The 14,499-nt window shown below is 35.1% G+C and overlaps 1 protein-coding gene across 2 annotated transcripts in view; it reads left to right on the forward strand.

Annotated features, from left to right (window-relative positions):
• ALPK3 (alpha kinase 3) overlaps nucleotides 1-14,454 on the forward strand; it is a 217,871-nt gene extending 203,417 nt beyond the window's left edge. For both annotated transcript variants that reach the window (XM_053717269.1, XM_053717270.1), the window contains 2 exons: nucleotides 6,012-6,060; nucleotides 7,682-14,454. In XM_053717269.1, the coding sequence (XP_053573244.1) occupies nucleotides 6,012-6,060; nucleotides 7,682-8,024 (392 nt within the window). In that variant the 3' untranslated portion in view covers nucleotides 8,025-14,454. The remainder of the gene's footprint in view (nucleotides 1-6,011; nucleotides 6,061-7,681) is intronic.
• Nucleotides 14,455-14,499: the final 45 nt, after the last annotated feature.

Below are 14,499 nucleotides of genomic sequence, written 5' to 3' on the forward strand. Positions count from 1 at the left end.
TGTTTCACAAAACTTATAACTAAACTGTTACAAAGTACACTAACACCCATAAACTACCTATTAACCCCTAAACTGCCACCCTCCCGCATCGCAAACACCATATTAAACTTATTAACCTCTAATCTGCCGCCCACTCACATCGCAACTATTAAATAAAGCTATTAACCCCTAATCCTCCGCTCCCCGACATCACAGACACTAAAAAAATTATTAACCCTTATTTCACCGCTCCCTGACATCACCGCAACTAAATAAACCTATTAACCCCTAAACCACTAGCCCCCACATCATACCTACTAAACGAAACCTATATACCCCTAAACCACCACCCCCCACATCGCAAAACACTAACTTAAACTATTAACCCCTAAACCTAATACCCCCTAACTTTAAACTATTAAGCCCTAAACCTAATACCCCCCCTGACTTTAAATTAAAAGTTACAATATAACTATCTTAAAATAAATAAAAACTTACTTGTGAAATTAAAAAAAACTAAGTTTAAACTATAAATTCAATGGAACATGAAATTATCCAGCCGTGAGTGCAGTTAAAAGTTCATTCTTTATTTGTTCTTCAAAAGCAATAACACTCTACAAACGGATTATCAAAATAGGCGAAAGATAAACTATAAATTAACTCAACATTACTATTCTAATAAAATTAAAAAAATATCAATTACAAATTTAAAAAACCTATCACTACGAAAAAAATAAAAAATCTAAAGTTACAAAAAATAATAAACACTAAATTACAAAAAATAAAAAACATTAAGATTACAAAAAATATTAAACAAAATTATCAAAAATAAAAACAATTACACCTAATCTAATAGCCCTATAAAAATAAAAAGCCCCCCAAAATAAAAACACCCCCGAACCTACAATAAACTACCAATAGCCCTTAAAAGGGCCTTTTGTAAAAAAATATAAAGTCCCCCCCAACAGTAAAACCCACCACCCAACCAACCCCCCCAAAAAAAACCTAACGCTAAAAAAACCTAAGATACCCATTGCCCCTAAAGGCACACAATTCAGATAGAGGGGCCAATTTATCAATGTCTGGTGGACATGATACGCTGTCCGCCAGACATCACTGAATGCAGACAGCATCTGGTGAACTGCTTGTGCAATGCCGCCCCCTGCAGATTCACGCTAGTTGGGGGTGTCAATCAACCCGATCGTATTCGATCGGGTGGATTGATGTCCGCAGCCTCAGAGGCGGTGGACGAGTTAAGAAGCAGTGGTCTTGGGGCCATTGCTTCTTATCTCCTGTTTCCAGTGAGCCTAAAGGCTCACACGGAAACAAGGGTATTTGGCCCCATTCGGGCCATGATAAATCGGCCCCAGAGTATGTCATTTTAAACTACTCTCTAATTTACTTTTAATATCAAATTTTCTTAATTCTCATGGTATCTTTTTTGAAAAGCAGGGACATAAGTTCAGGAGCGTGCACGTGTCTGGATCACTATATGGCAGCAGTTTTGCAAGAATGTTATCCGTATACAAGAGCACTAGATTGCAGCACTATTTCCTGCCATCTAGTGCTCCAGACACTTAACTAGGTACCCCTTAAACACAGAATAACATGGGAACAAAGCAAATTTGAAAATTTTTTAAAATGTTATTCTCTGTCTGAATCACAAGAGAAAACGTTTGGGTTTCATTTCCCTTTACAGGGACATCAAACTGCTGGGTACAACTTCAGCAGCATACTTACTACTTCACATGCATCTTGGAATTTATGTATTAAGTAGTGGTGCACGTTTACAGATCACTGATATTGCCGCCTTCTTGACTAGCCATAGGCCTATATTTATCAAGGTCTGTCGGACCTAATCCGACAGTGCGGATCAGGTCCGACAGACCTCGCTGAATACGGCAAGCAATACGCTCGCCGTATTCAGCATTGCACCAGCAGCTCACAACGCCGCCCCCTGCAGACTCGTGGCCAATGGGCCGCCAGCAGGGGGTTTCACTCAACCCAATCGTACTCGATCGGGTTGATTTCCGGCGATGTCTGTCCGTCTGCTCAGAGCAGGCGGACAGGTTATGGAGCAACGGTCTTTGTGACCGCTGTTTCTTAACTGCTGTTTCTGGCGAGCCTGCAGGCTCGCAAGAAACACGGGGCATCAAGCTCCATTAAGAGCTTGATAAATATGCCCCATAGTGTGCATGCCAGTTTAGTGTGCACAATACAGTGCTGGAGCTGTGCTTTTTTGTATTGCTGCATTTCTCTATATTAATCCTAAGGGCTTATTTTTATATTTTATGTAACTTTTAAACTGTGCAAAAAAACCTGCAAAACTGCTACTGTGTGAGTTAACCTGATGTGCAAGGTACAGCTGTGTCACTGATCTGTGAAAGTGCACTGCTTCTGTCACATGATGCAACAATATGTGCGTACCAAGATGGTGGCAACCAGTATAAAGATGCAGAGCTTTACCAACTGGCTTCTATAAGGGGTTTAAACAAGCAAACAGCGTTATAGAGAGCCACTGGTACAGGAGGAAAACCATGCTACTATATAGTTGTACCCAGCTGTTTAATACAGGTAGACCTCACTTTACAGTGCTTCACTTTACAGCGCTTCGCTAATACAGCGCTTTGTGGAGCTGAAGTTCAACCTCCAAGGATTTTAAAACAGTGCTGTAATCTTCATGAGATTGCAAGAAAAGTGACTGGCATCATTTTGTTATGCTTAGTTCACTCTGTTTACAGCATTACAGTGCAATCTGTGTCTCAGTGCTATAGTCTGGCAAATTTTACTACAGTAATTGTCACTATTTTACAGGTACAGTATTTATTGAATGCTGTGCTGTGCGAGTGTTAAACTAAACTTAGTGCTATTGTACACCTAATATAAATTAGTTAAAACATGTTTTTAAGTTTTTAAACACACTGGCAAGTGAAACGAAAGCTAAAACTGCCTTGTTTCACTTTAAGGCGGTTTTCACTTTACAGCGGGGCTCCAGTCCTTAACCCGCTGTATGAGCGGGGTATACCTGTATTCCTTTAAATAACTCAAATGAAATACAATTTTACATACAATTTTTAAAAGGACATTAAATACTTTTTAATATATTTTTAATATGTTTCCTCCTTTTTGTATAATTTTACACTGAATATTGTGGGTTTTCCTATTTTGAGAGCTGGAGGTGCAAACTGCAGACATAACCCTGCTACACATCCCTCATTGGCTTCAGTAGAGGTGATAATATACTGCAGAACAATGCTAGTTTCACAGCTTTCCAGATTGTCTGCTCCAAATAAGACAAGTGGTGAGACGCGTTTGGCCAGACAGCAACTGTAACAATCAAGAGGTTAAACATTTCACACTCTGGGGCCGATTTAAGTGCGAGAGAACATGATCGCCGCGCATCGATAAATGCCGACATCATTGCACAAGCCCCTCTGCCTCAATGTTAATTTGTTGCAACACTACAAAAAAAAAGTATTTAATGCAAGGTGCCTATGTCCCTTTAATCATGTTCCCTGTGCTTACGACATATTGTTCTAAAACATAGAATGCCTGATATGCATTTCACCAATTGCTTTGTCAAAGAGTCACATTCAATATTCACTCTTTTACACTCTTGTTAGCCAATCAGGTATCATTCTCTTTACACCTTTCATGTAACCATTTACATATGTAACCTATCAGAGTATGTCTATATCTATACACACCTTCTTCTGAGCTAATCAATAGCGTCACTACCCTGGGGCAGCATCATTTTTTAACATAATTACATGTTTATGGATTTATATAACTAGCACCAAGTAAGTCATAGTATATATAGATGTTGAAGCACACAGCTTACTCAATGAACAATAAAAGCTCTTTACTACTAAGTGCAAATTACATATCATTTGATCCAGAATTCAATCTTACAAGCCACTCAAATATTTATTTGGGATAATTATAGTAGCTGTCAAATACCTGTTTCTATGACCTATTTTGCAGGTCACACCACCAAATTACCAAATTAAAGGGCCAAAATAATTTGCTAGAACATGCAATTTTAAGACTATCGACCCTGGAGCGCAAAATTGCACTTACGGGATTGTGATATTTGTGCTCCACTCGTAATACCAGTGCACGCAATTGTGTGCTGGTATTATAAGTAAGGAGCAATACGAACGTGACCTTGTGTTCGCATTGCATGGAAGCTTTGTGCTCACGAGAGGGCGCTTCCAATGGGAGCCTCATTCTGATGCTGTCATACACAGCACAGAACCTAGCGCAGCAAAGGGGGTAAGTCACGCAGCGATGGGCAGCAAAGTAGTTTAAATATATATGTATTTAAATATATACATATATATTTAGTTGTTTATATGTGTATATACTGTACACATATTAACACATAAATATATGACTTTTCAGTGCCGTTTTTTTCTAACACCCCACACCCACCTACTTTTAATCCCTTAAAACTGCCTCCTGCAGTTATTTATTTAAAAAAATTATAGATAGATGCTCATATTTTTTAATTTAATAAAGGCACCATACAGTTTATTTTGGGGGCAATTGTAGGACATTTTAAAAATTAACCAGAGATCTGATCTCTGCCCGATAAATTAGGTCTTCACTTGCAATCTAGCCCTAAATAAATGCAATAGAATGATGCACTCAAATAAACTATTAGTCTGAGAATAATATGTCGATTTTTAAAGTTTCATAAGCTGTTTAAATATTGACAAAATAAGTGTAAAGTTTTAGGGGCCGATTTATCAAGCTCCATATGGAGCTTGATGCCCCTGTTTCTGCGCGAGTCTTCAGGCTCACCGGTAACAAAAGTAATAAAGCAGCGGTCTAAAGACCTCTGATCCATAACTTGTCTACCTGCTCTGAGGCCGCGGACAGAAATCAACCCAATCGAATACGATTGGGTTGATTGACACCCCCTGCTAGCAGCCGATTGTCCGCAGATCTGCAGGAGGCAGCATTGCACCAGCAGTTCACAAAAACTGCGTATGCTTTCGGCATTTATTGATGTGCAGCGGACATGATACGCTACATCATATCATGTCCGCTTGGACTATGATAAATCTACACTTTAGTGTCTATAAAACAATGGGAGCTGCCATGTTGTGACTTCTCTGCTGTGGCCAATTATTGACAGTTATAAATAGGTCACTGAAGTATGCAGCTAATGGCTGTGTGGAATATAACAGTGTATTGAACTTCCATTTTTAACAGGGGCTGAAGTTTTGTTATATATATGATTTATCATTTTATGTTACCATCTCAAAGTATTTAATATCCTTTTAACTGAGTTTTTACTGTGTTAACAAAAAATGACATGCAGCATATCAAATTGCTGTCCTTCTTAAATCATTAAAGCCATTCTTATATTATAAATATTCTCTAGACATCATAGATGCATATATTTTATTAAACAAACAGTCAAGAAATAAATCAGGGGTGCTTAAAAATATGTTAATAGAAAACAAGAGGATAGGGATGTTATGTACCATTTATGTAGAAAAATATTAATAGATTTTTTTTATATACTTTTGGGCCGAATTATCAATGTGCGGGATCATGTCCACCGCACATCGATAAATGCACAAGCATTTCACTAAAAAATGCTTGTGCAATGCCGCCCCCTGCACATTCACGACCAATTGGCCACTAGCAGGGAGTGTCAATCAACCCGACCGTATCCAATCGGGCTGATTGCTGTCTGCCACCTCAGAGGTAGCGGACGAGTTAAGAAGCAGCAGTCTTACGACCGCTGCTTCTTAACTCCTGTTTCCGGTGAGCCTGAAGGCTTGCGCGGAAACAGCACCATATGGCTGCATTCGGGGGATGAAAAATCGGCCCGTTTGTCTTTTCAGCATGTCAGCTTACCCCATGTAATAATTTAAAGATTAAAGTTTATATTTATCTAAAAAAATACATTTAACATGTAGTACAAACTTTCTGTGAATCTTTCAAAGTAGTGACATGGCTATTAACTAATATCTTTCCAATGTTTGTTTATAACCTTAATGTGTATTGTTTTACAGGCGTTGGTTGGAAACTAACCAATATTGGAATTGCCACAAAGTCTAAAGGGTAAGTTAACATTTTTAGATAATAAGCTGGCAGAAGCAAGCTTTAAAACACTGAGGTCTAGATTACCCGTGGAGGACAAATATATTAGCACTATTGAGCGCTACTTAAATCAATACACAAATATATTAGCACTATTGAGCGCTACTTAAATCAATAGCTCTCCTATTCTTGCGCTCGTATTACAAGTTAAAAGAAAAAAGATTTTGCACAAGTAAACTTCTGTGGGGCTCGTACAAAACACATAACTTACAACCTGTAGTAGGATAGATGTTTCACAAGGCCGCGCTATCCATTAAATGTATACAGCACACTAAAGGGATGTTGTTTGCACTAAACATTCTCTAGTTATTCTGTTTTATCATTATTTATAATACCAGATTCTGCACTAGTCTTAGTGCGGTCCAGCGATATTGATAGCACACTCTGCGCTATCAATAGTGATCCACTTGTGATCTAGGCCTGAATGTTGCAAGCCCAGACAGATTACTTTTCCTAAAAAATGATCATGGCAGAACTGAATATGATTACTGTGTCATTGATATTCCCAAAGGTGATGTGAGTAACTTACTTTGGATTTATTAGGATGAGGATTCTTAATATTTGCATTATTATTATTAGGATGAGGATTCTTAATATGCATTATCACCCAGTCTCATAATGATTATGAGAATTGGTCTAAGAATGAAATAGCTCAATCTCTAAAATAGGTCATTAATCAGTGCTAAGGGAAGTTAAAACCTCTTGTGAGGTAATTATATCATAAAATTATTCTAGTTGGAAATCCGGGCTGGTTCTAAATGTGGACCAAGTGAGACCATAACACCTAGGTAGCATTTGTCAGGGGTAGCACACAGGGAGATCATATTTCAATTTATAGTGGTTTTTTTTAAATTTTTTATTTTATTTTTAAAGAAACTTATTTATTCAAGTGATAACATTTGCAAACATATAGAAGCATATGAAAAAATAAAGATTATTGCTTACACTGAACAAGTCCACACAAAGAGTGTCAGACTGAGCTGCAGTAGAGATCTGGACACATCTTCTAGATAACCTTAGACATCCTCATCCATCTCCATTCTGTGCTCCCTGTCAGATACAGGAACCAACAGCACAGTTGTGATGTCCCAAGTGTTGATAGCATGGCATATGAATAATTCCTTGTTGGATATCTCCCAATTGTAGGTCATCATAATCTGTCAGTGTCATTTACACAAATTATTAAGTGTTTGAACACTTGCCAATCGCCATGCAGTATATTTAAACGTTATATTGTTTTCTTTTAAAGAAATGGCATTATTTGATATCTATGCTCTTCTGTAAAATTACAATCTGCTGAACTATAATTTAATGCTTTGAGACGGTCTTGTTGGAAGGTAAACATTAATAAATAGTGGAATTGATTTACAATGTTTAAAAGGAAAATTGTAATTACATTGATAGAAATGTGAATTTTGAAAGAAGTACATATCCTGAAAAGAAGTAATAGAAAATATTTAACATTGAGTTTTTTATTCTATCTGGTTCTGGTTGTCTTTTTGACTGTTAATATTTATATAAATACAATCTAATTTAAGACTCATTGTACATAAAAAGAATCATTGTAATGTTTTTGCTCTAGGTATCAAGGCCTCAAAGAAAGCTGTTTTCCTACAGTGCTTGATGAATTTGCTGTGGTTCACCAGTGCAATAGCTATTGTGAAATGCTGTCTTTAAAGTCCCTAAAAGTCTCAGAAGGCCTCCAACTTCCATCTAAACCAAAGGGCTCAAAGAGTCCTTCTATAGGAAGAAAAGCTGGATCAGCTCAGTCTAGTCCTCAAGTACAAAAAAAAGTAATGCCAAGTCCTCAAAGTGCCAGGAAAGGTGGTGTCAGCCCTAAAGCACCACGAAAAGCCACAGAGACCGGGGATAACCTGTCAGTAAACAAAGGCAGTAACGGGTCAAAATTTTCAAAAACCCAATAAAATCCCAACTCAGATTATTTTTTTACTCAACATGGACATACCTGGTCTGGACTTTAAATACAAATGTACTATAACATTTCTGAACATGCATTTAGTATCAAAATGCCAAGTATCAGCAACATCAGCTATTTCTCTATAAGACAAGGTACCACTCTATGAGCAAAGTGGGGCATCACACAAGCTGTTGACAGCTTAATATGTGGTATAGTACTTGTTTCTAAGAAACAAGGCAAGCAAAGGTGCATTTACCCATAGAACTGAAAGTACTGTACTAATAAATATCTATACTAATCCAGTTTTTTAAAGAAACTAAAATTATGTCAGTTAGGGTGACAATAATCTAAGCATTTAATTCATTAAGGATTCCAAAGACTTCAAAGGGACATTAAACTCAGTATTGTTTGCATATGAAACAGCAGGAATGAAGTTTGTTAAATTATTTTTTGCATTAAAACAAAGTTAAAACATTTCTTTTTTTTATTTGATATTGAAATGCTTGTTTGTGTTCAGCTAATGTTTAATGATCAGTTGTTCATTGGCTGTATAGAACAACTGGTTGAAATGGACACATTCAAAAGCATAAAACCAAAATGTTGTTTTTTCTAAGCACAGAAACAACATTTTAATAGCTTTCTATTGAAAATGATTATGTTTATCTATTATTATCATCATCATCCAGTAATAAGGTGGCAATACTCTCCGCAGTGCTATGAAAATAAGTGTAGTTATTACAACAATGGCAGCACAAAATTACAGGCCAAATGACAGCAGGCCCTGAACACGAGACAACTATCTGTAATGTACACAACCTTTACACAATTTATTCTGTGATATAGGTGGCTATTTTGGATGTAATAATAATAATAAAAAAACTTGACTTTAATGTCCCTTTAAGCATTGGGTAAGGGTGAATGCACCTTTATAATATAGAATTAAACATACTAAATTAAGTTTCACTGATTTACAGTTTACACTATATTTCATTTTTATGCCCTATCCAAATCTGATAGGAAAGTCCAAACTAGAACTTTCATATATTAAATTGTAAACTTACTTTATAATACTGGACAGTCTAAGCTTGTAAATTTGATTTTATATTGTTAAATCAGTACCACAACTTTAGTTTATGTGGTATTGCCATAATAAACAGCATAATATGCATTTAATGGGACTTCCTATAAGGACATATAGGGGCATATCTATCAAGCTCCGGATAGAGCTTGAGTCCCCGAGTTTCTGGCGAGCGTGCAGGCTCGCCAGAGACAGCAGTTGTGAAGCAGCGGTCTAAAGACCGCTGCTCCATAACCTGTCCGTCCTGCTGTGAGCAGGTGGACAGACATCGCCGAAATTCAACCCGATCGAGTACGATCGGGTTGATTGACACCCCCTGCTGGCAGCCCATTGGCTGCGAGTCTGCAGGGGGCGGCGTTGCACCAGCAGCTCTTGTGAGCTGCTGGTGCAATGCTGAATATGGAGAGCGTATTGCTCTCCGTATTTAGTGAGGTCTGGCGGACCTGATCCGCACTGTCGGATCAGGTCCGCCAGACTTTGATAAATAGGGGCCATAGTATTCTCTAAATCTGTACAAATAGCCTCACGGTTTGCAGATTGAGGAACATGATGACTCTGTACCAAAAATGAAAGTGCCAGAGCATTTTTTCATAACGAAACAAGAGAAATAAACACCAACAGCTCTGAAATAAAAAACAAAGATGTTATTTTCAGTACATCTATGAAGCCAGTGGTAAATATTGCATTGACATTAAAATAAAAAGTACAATCCAATGAGGGTGAAGCTCAGGCTGAATGTACCAATGGCTTACCTTGGTCACATTGGTAAACAGAGCAGAGGAGTTTTAGTGTGTTCTGTATTATAATGGAGGCTTATATAAAGTAAATAACAATAGCCGCAATACATATGTGTGGTTTTGTTAGGTGAGATTGGTGAAAAGTGGTCCTACTGGAAAAGTTACTGGAGAGCATTTCGTCCGTGTACATCCTGGACAAACGTTTATTCTCCTTAGCACTTACTTTACGTGCACAATTTAAGGTGCTTATTTATCAATACTAGTTTTTGGCCCTGGCACTATGCCCTTACCGCGACCAGTGTATTTATTTTTAAATTACTGGATACAAATAGGAAAAGCTATATATTACTTATTGCACTTCAACCAATAATTTATATTGACTGTATGTGCAGAAAGAATGCAATATAGACAAAATGTATGGGAGTGGAATAGATATGGTGTTCTATATCTTTGTTAAAGATTATAATGTTGAAACAATTAAAATGTCAAGCTGACAAAATAGTTTAAGCCTGTGTTCAAACTATAGATAGCAAATAGTCAGTTTTCCAAAATGTATTAGTGGTACAGATTGCCTGCTGAAAATGGTACATTAATGCAGAATACATTTTATGTGAGGTTACAGTTGGATTTTTATGCATGATCATAGAGCATAGCTTGTTTGCAAATTCTAGGCATCAGTATACGGATAAATGATATTTGGTGCTCTAAAGACAAGGTGACGTGAAGAAATAGTGTTCTCAGAAGCGGGAATTTGGTTGTCTTCTTGAACAATATATTATATTGATCTCAGCAACAGTAGATAAGTAAATCATATAGCTGTTTCTTATAAAAAAAATGTGTTACTATGCACTTTAGTCATTTTTTTATATGTATTGAAAGTTACCAATCTCATAATACCACACGGCGCTCCTTCATTCAAGCCCTGAAATGGGCAAAGTCACTTTGTCTTAAGTTTGTAATACAAAGTTTTCCATCAGTTTTGGATATTTCTGCTTTATGTTTGAGAGACTCCTGTAATGGTAGGAACATTATTTCTTGTACATTTATTTTATATAAGTTGTTATCAGTGTTGTTTAAACACTTTCAATAAGTAAAACTCTCATTAGAATGAAACGTGAGTTAAACATCGTCTATATGTCTTCACGTCCCCTTTCTAAACACAACAAAATGAAAAGCTATGATAGTAATCATAATACAGAGGTGCTCAAAATATAGAAGTACCAGACTTTGCAACAACAGAGATTTTTTTTATTCTTTTTTTTTAATCAATGTTCTCTCTAAAAAAATAAAATAAACAATGGCTGCTCTGGTCATTTTGTTTCTAAAATGAACGGTTATATAATGCCAACAACTTATATGCATATGGGTTTTAATTTTAAACATTGCCAAATCTTCTGAAAAATGTTTCAGATATCTATTATAGCACAATTTAACTTTAAGGGCTCTACGTTTTTATATAATCAGTTTCTCTTTGAATTCCCTCGAAATGATATGCTGTAGTGACTGCAACATAAAATTACACATACACCACAGAGGAAATAAAGATATCCAAATATTTTCCTCGTTTTTGCAAGATTAATACCTTTATACTGTATATTTAGTTGACCATATCAGCTTTTCCAACAGAAAATAGAACAAAAAGCAAATGTATTTTCTTTGTAGCATCTGATATAAATAATGATATCTACACGCAATTGTTAAATTCAAGAAAAAAATGGCAAAACAAATTTTTATTCTCTGCTCTCATACTGAAGTTTTATAGGATAAATTGCAACCATTTGTATCACTTTGTACAAGTGTCAGTTCTAAGCATTTTTAAGATAACATAACTCCAATGTTTAATAAAATATAAGCCATATTGTCAACAGAAATTTCATGATTCTGATGATTTGCCACATTTAAAGAGATGCGGTTTCATTTAGTCAACAAAATGCCATAAATGATTCATTCAAATAATTTTGAATGCAAATTACGTAATTTAGATTTTTTGCATATAACATTCTGTTTTGCACCAGTAAATAAACTGCCCATGTAATTTATATACTTGGGAGCTTATCCTATTAAGTGGATGGTAAGGGATGGAATGAAATCGATGTAGAAATATATGGTTCACTGACACAATCAGGCATTTTTGCAACAGATAGGAGAGATGGTTTGAACTTATACACTAAAAAAGAAAATTAAATTCAAGCTAAAAAATATTTTAAAGATTAAAAACTGAAACTAGATAAAAAGTTTCTGCAAAAAAGTATAAGAATAGTAAAATAAAAATGTCCAAAGGAAAAACAACTTGACCATATTTATTTGAGATATATCAACATTAATTAAACCGCACATTTTTCTTTCATGATTCAGATAGAGAATACAATTTTAAACAGCATTCCAATTTACTTCTATTATCTTATTTGCTTCATTCTTTAGATACCCTTTGTTGATGAAATAGCAATGCACATGTGTGAGCCAATCACATGAGGCATCTATGTGCAACTTCCAATCAACAGCTACTGAGCCTATCTAGATATGCTTTTCAGCAAAGGATATCAAGAAAATTAAGCAAATTAGATAATAGAAGTAAATTAGAAATTTGATTACAATTGCATGCTCTATCTAAATCATGGAAGAAAAAATGTGGGTTTCATGTTCTTTTAACTCATTTTTACCAACCTTTTCAATAATATTCATAGTATTTAAAATAATGTTGTTTTTGTTAAAATATTGTTGTCTCTTTATTTCCATTTAAGGTATGATTTGTAGTAAACTTGTGCAAATATTTGGGATTCTTTATTATAACTAATTAAAATAATCACAAAAATGGCTGAAGTCTCAGCAGCATTCACATTTTTCTAGCGCTAGATTTATTAGGGAACACACAGGCATCTGGATTTGCACAGTTGACATGTGTTGCATTTTTTATTACTAAATCTGGCTCCAGAAAGAGCCCAATGCTACAGACTGCTGCCGTTTTCAGTATTCGTTTAACTAACTGATTACAAATCAAAAATATTTGCACATATTTAAGTCGTAGTATATTTTACAAACTCTTAGGTCCCTCTAACAATTCATCAGAATTCCCATGTGGGTCACGGGTGTCTTGTCTGGCCTTTTATTAGGGTTTTCTAATTCAGTCATTCCAATCCATTTGAAAACCCTGCTATAACTCAATTATCACACGCTTTTCAAATATGTATGGAAATAATCTGACACAATTGTTCAAATATATATAAAAAACTATCTTCATATTCAGTCTTTACCTCTTGATGTTTCAAGCAACATATCTTGGCTGCTTGTACTTCTTTTTGTCAATGTTAAAGTTTTTTTTTCTCATTCTCAGATCATGTGTTAATAAAAAACATAGTTTTTGTTTGTTTGTTTTTTGCAATAAAAACTAAAATAATTTTGCTCAACTTGCACTTTTAAACTATGAAACTGAAATGATTTCCAGAATGTTAATTCACAATTGCAATGATATTTTCAGACATTACTCAAATGTTATTCAAAATGGATAATCCTTGCATACTCTTAAATAAAATCCATAATATATAGATATGAACATTTTCAAATATTTAAATTAGCAGTGAGTAATTCAGCCAGTTGGAAGGTGACCACTAATACCAAGCTTTTGGGGCATGCAATTGCCTTATTTTAGGCAGAATCGCTCACTGCTAATTTTTTTTTAAAAAAAAGTCATTAAATGGGGGGGTACCAGCTACAAAGGAATTTTTAAGCTTACATTTTTACTAAATCACAGGAGATTTAAATTAAATTATTGCCAATAAGGGTTTTCAATGATGAAGTTTTGCAGAATATCGACTGTATTTTTAGCATCTCTATTTCTAAACACACTAAAATATTAAACAGTTTAGGGAGTTAAACAGAAACTAGTGGAAAAAACTAAACCTTCTTTAACACAATACAGCATATTTTTTTCCTTTCAAATGTTTAATATTAAAATGTTATTCTTTGCAATAGAAAGGCTATAGAAGTTACCTAGAAACACCCTTAAAACCCCTACTTTTGTTTTAATGTTAGCAATCTGAGGCTATTTTATTAAACTTTATTAACTTCTGACTACCTATTGTATGCACTGTGATACATAGCTGTCAGGAACATTCTTTCTTCTCAAAAAGACTGCAGGACAGAAGATTTTTTTTTTACTAAGTATTTTTTTTTCCTGTTGAACTGAGATCACAGTGAAATAAATGTGATAGCTTCAAACTAATGGGAATATTTTGGATACAAATTTCAATATTAGATCAGACCTAGAAATAGTATTCTCATGACTATAGTCTAGTTATTGACAACCTCTTTACAGTTTAGTTTTATGCACTTTTTTTGTGGTAGAATATTATAATTTAAAAATAATGAAGATGATGGCAGGTGGGAAATTCCACAAAAATCTTGCTAAATGGAGCCGCATCTTTGAAATACCTTTTCTGTTATGTTTGCTGTTATGTTGCACTTTATGTAGTGTTAAAATGACATGGTTGTACACAGATACATTTCACTGTTATATAGTGTACATTTTTTGGCTCAGTTTTGTAAAGATAAAATGTACATACCAGATTTCATTATGTATTTTCAACTGGTATGCTCAAATGCAATAAATGTAACAACAACACAAATTGTATTTTATGTTTTGTGCGTCAAAATTTATTTATTTTTCTATA

Source organism: Bombina bombina, chromosome 6 (assembly GCF_027579735.1).
Source record: "Bombina bombina isolate aBomBom1 chromosome 6, aBomBom1.pri, whole genome shotgun sequence".
NCBI classification, from domain to species: Eukaryota; Metazoa; Chordata; class Amphibia; order Anura; family Bombinatoridae; genus Bombina; species Bombina bombina.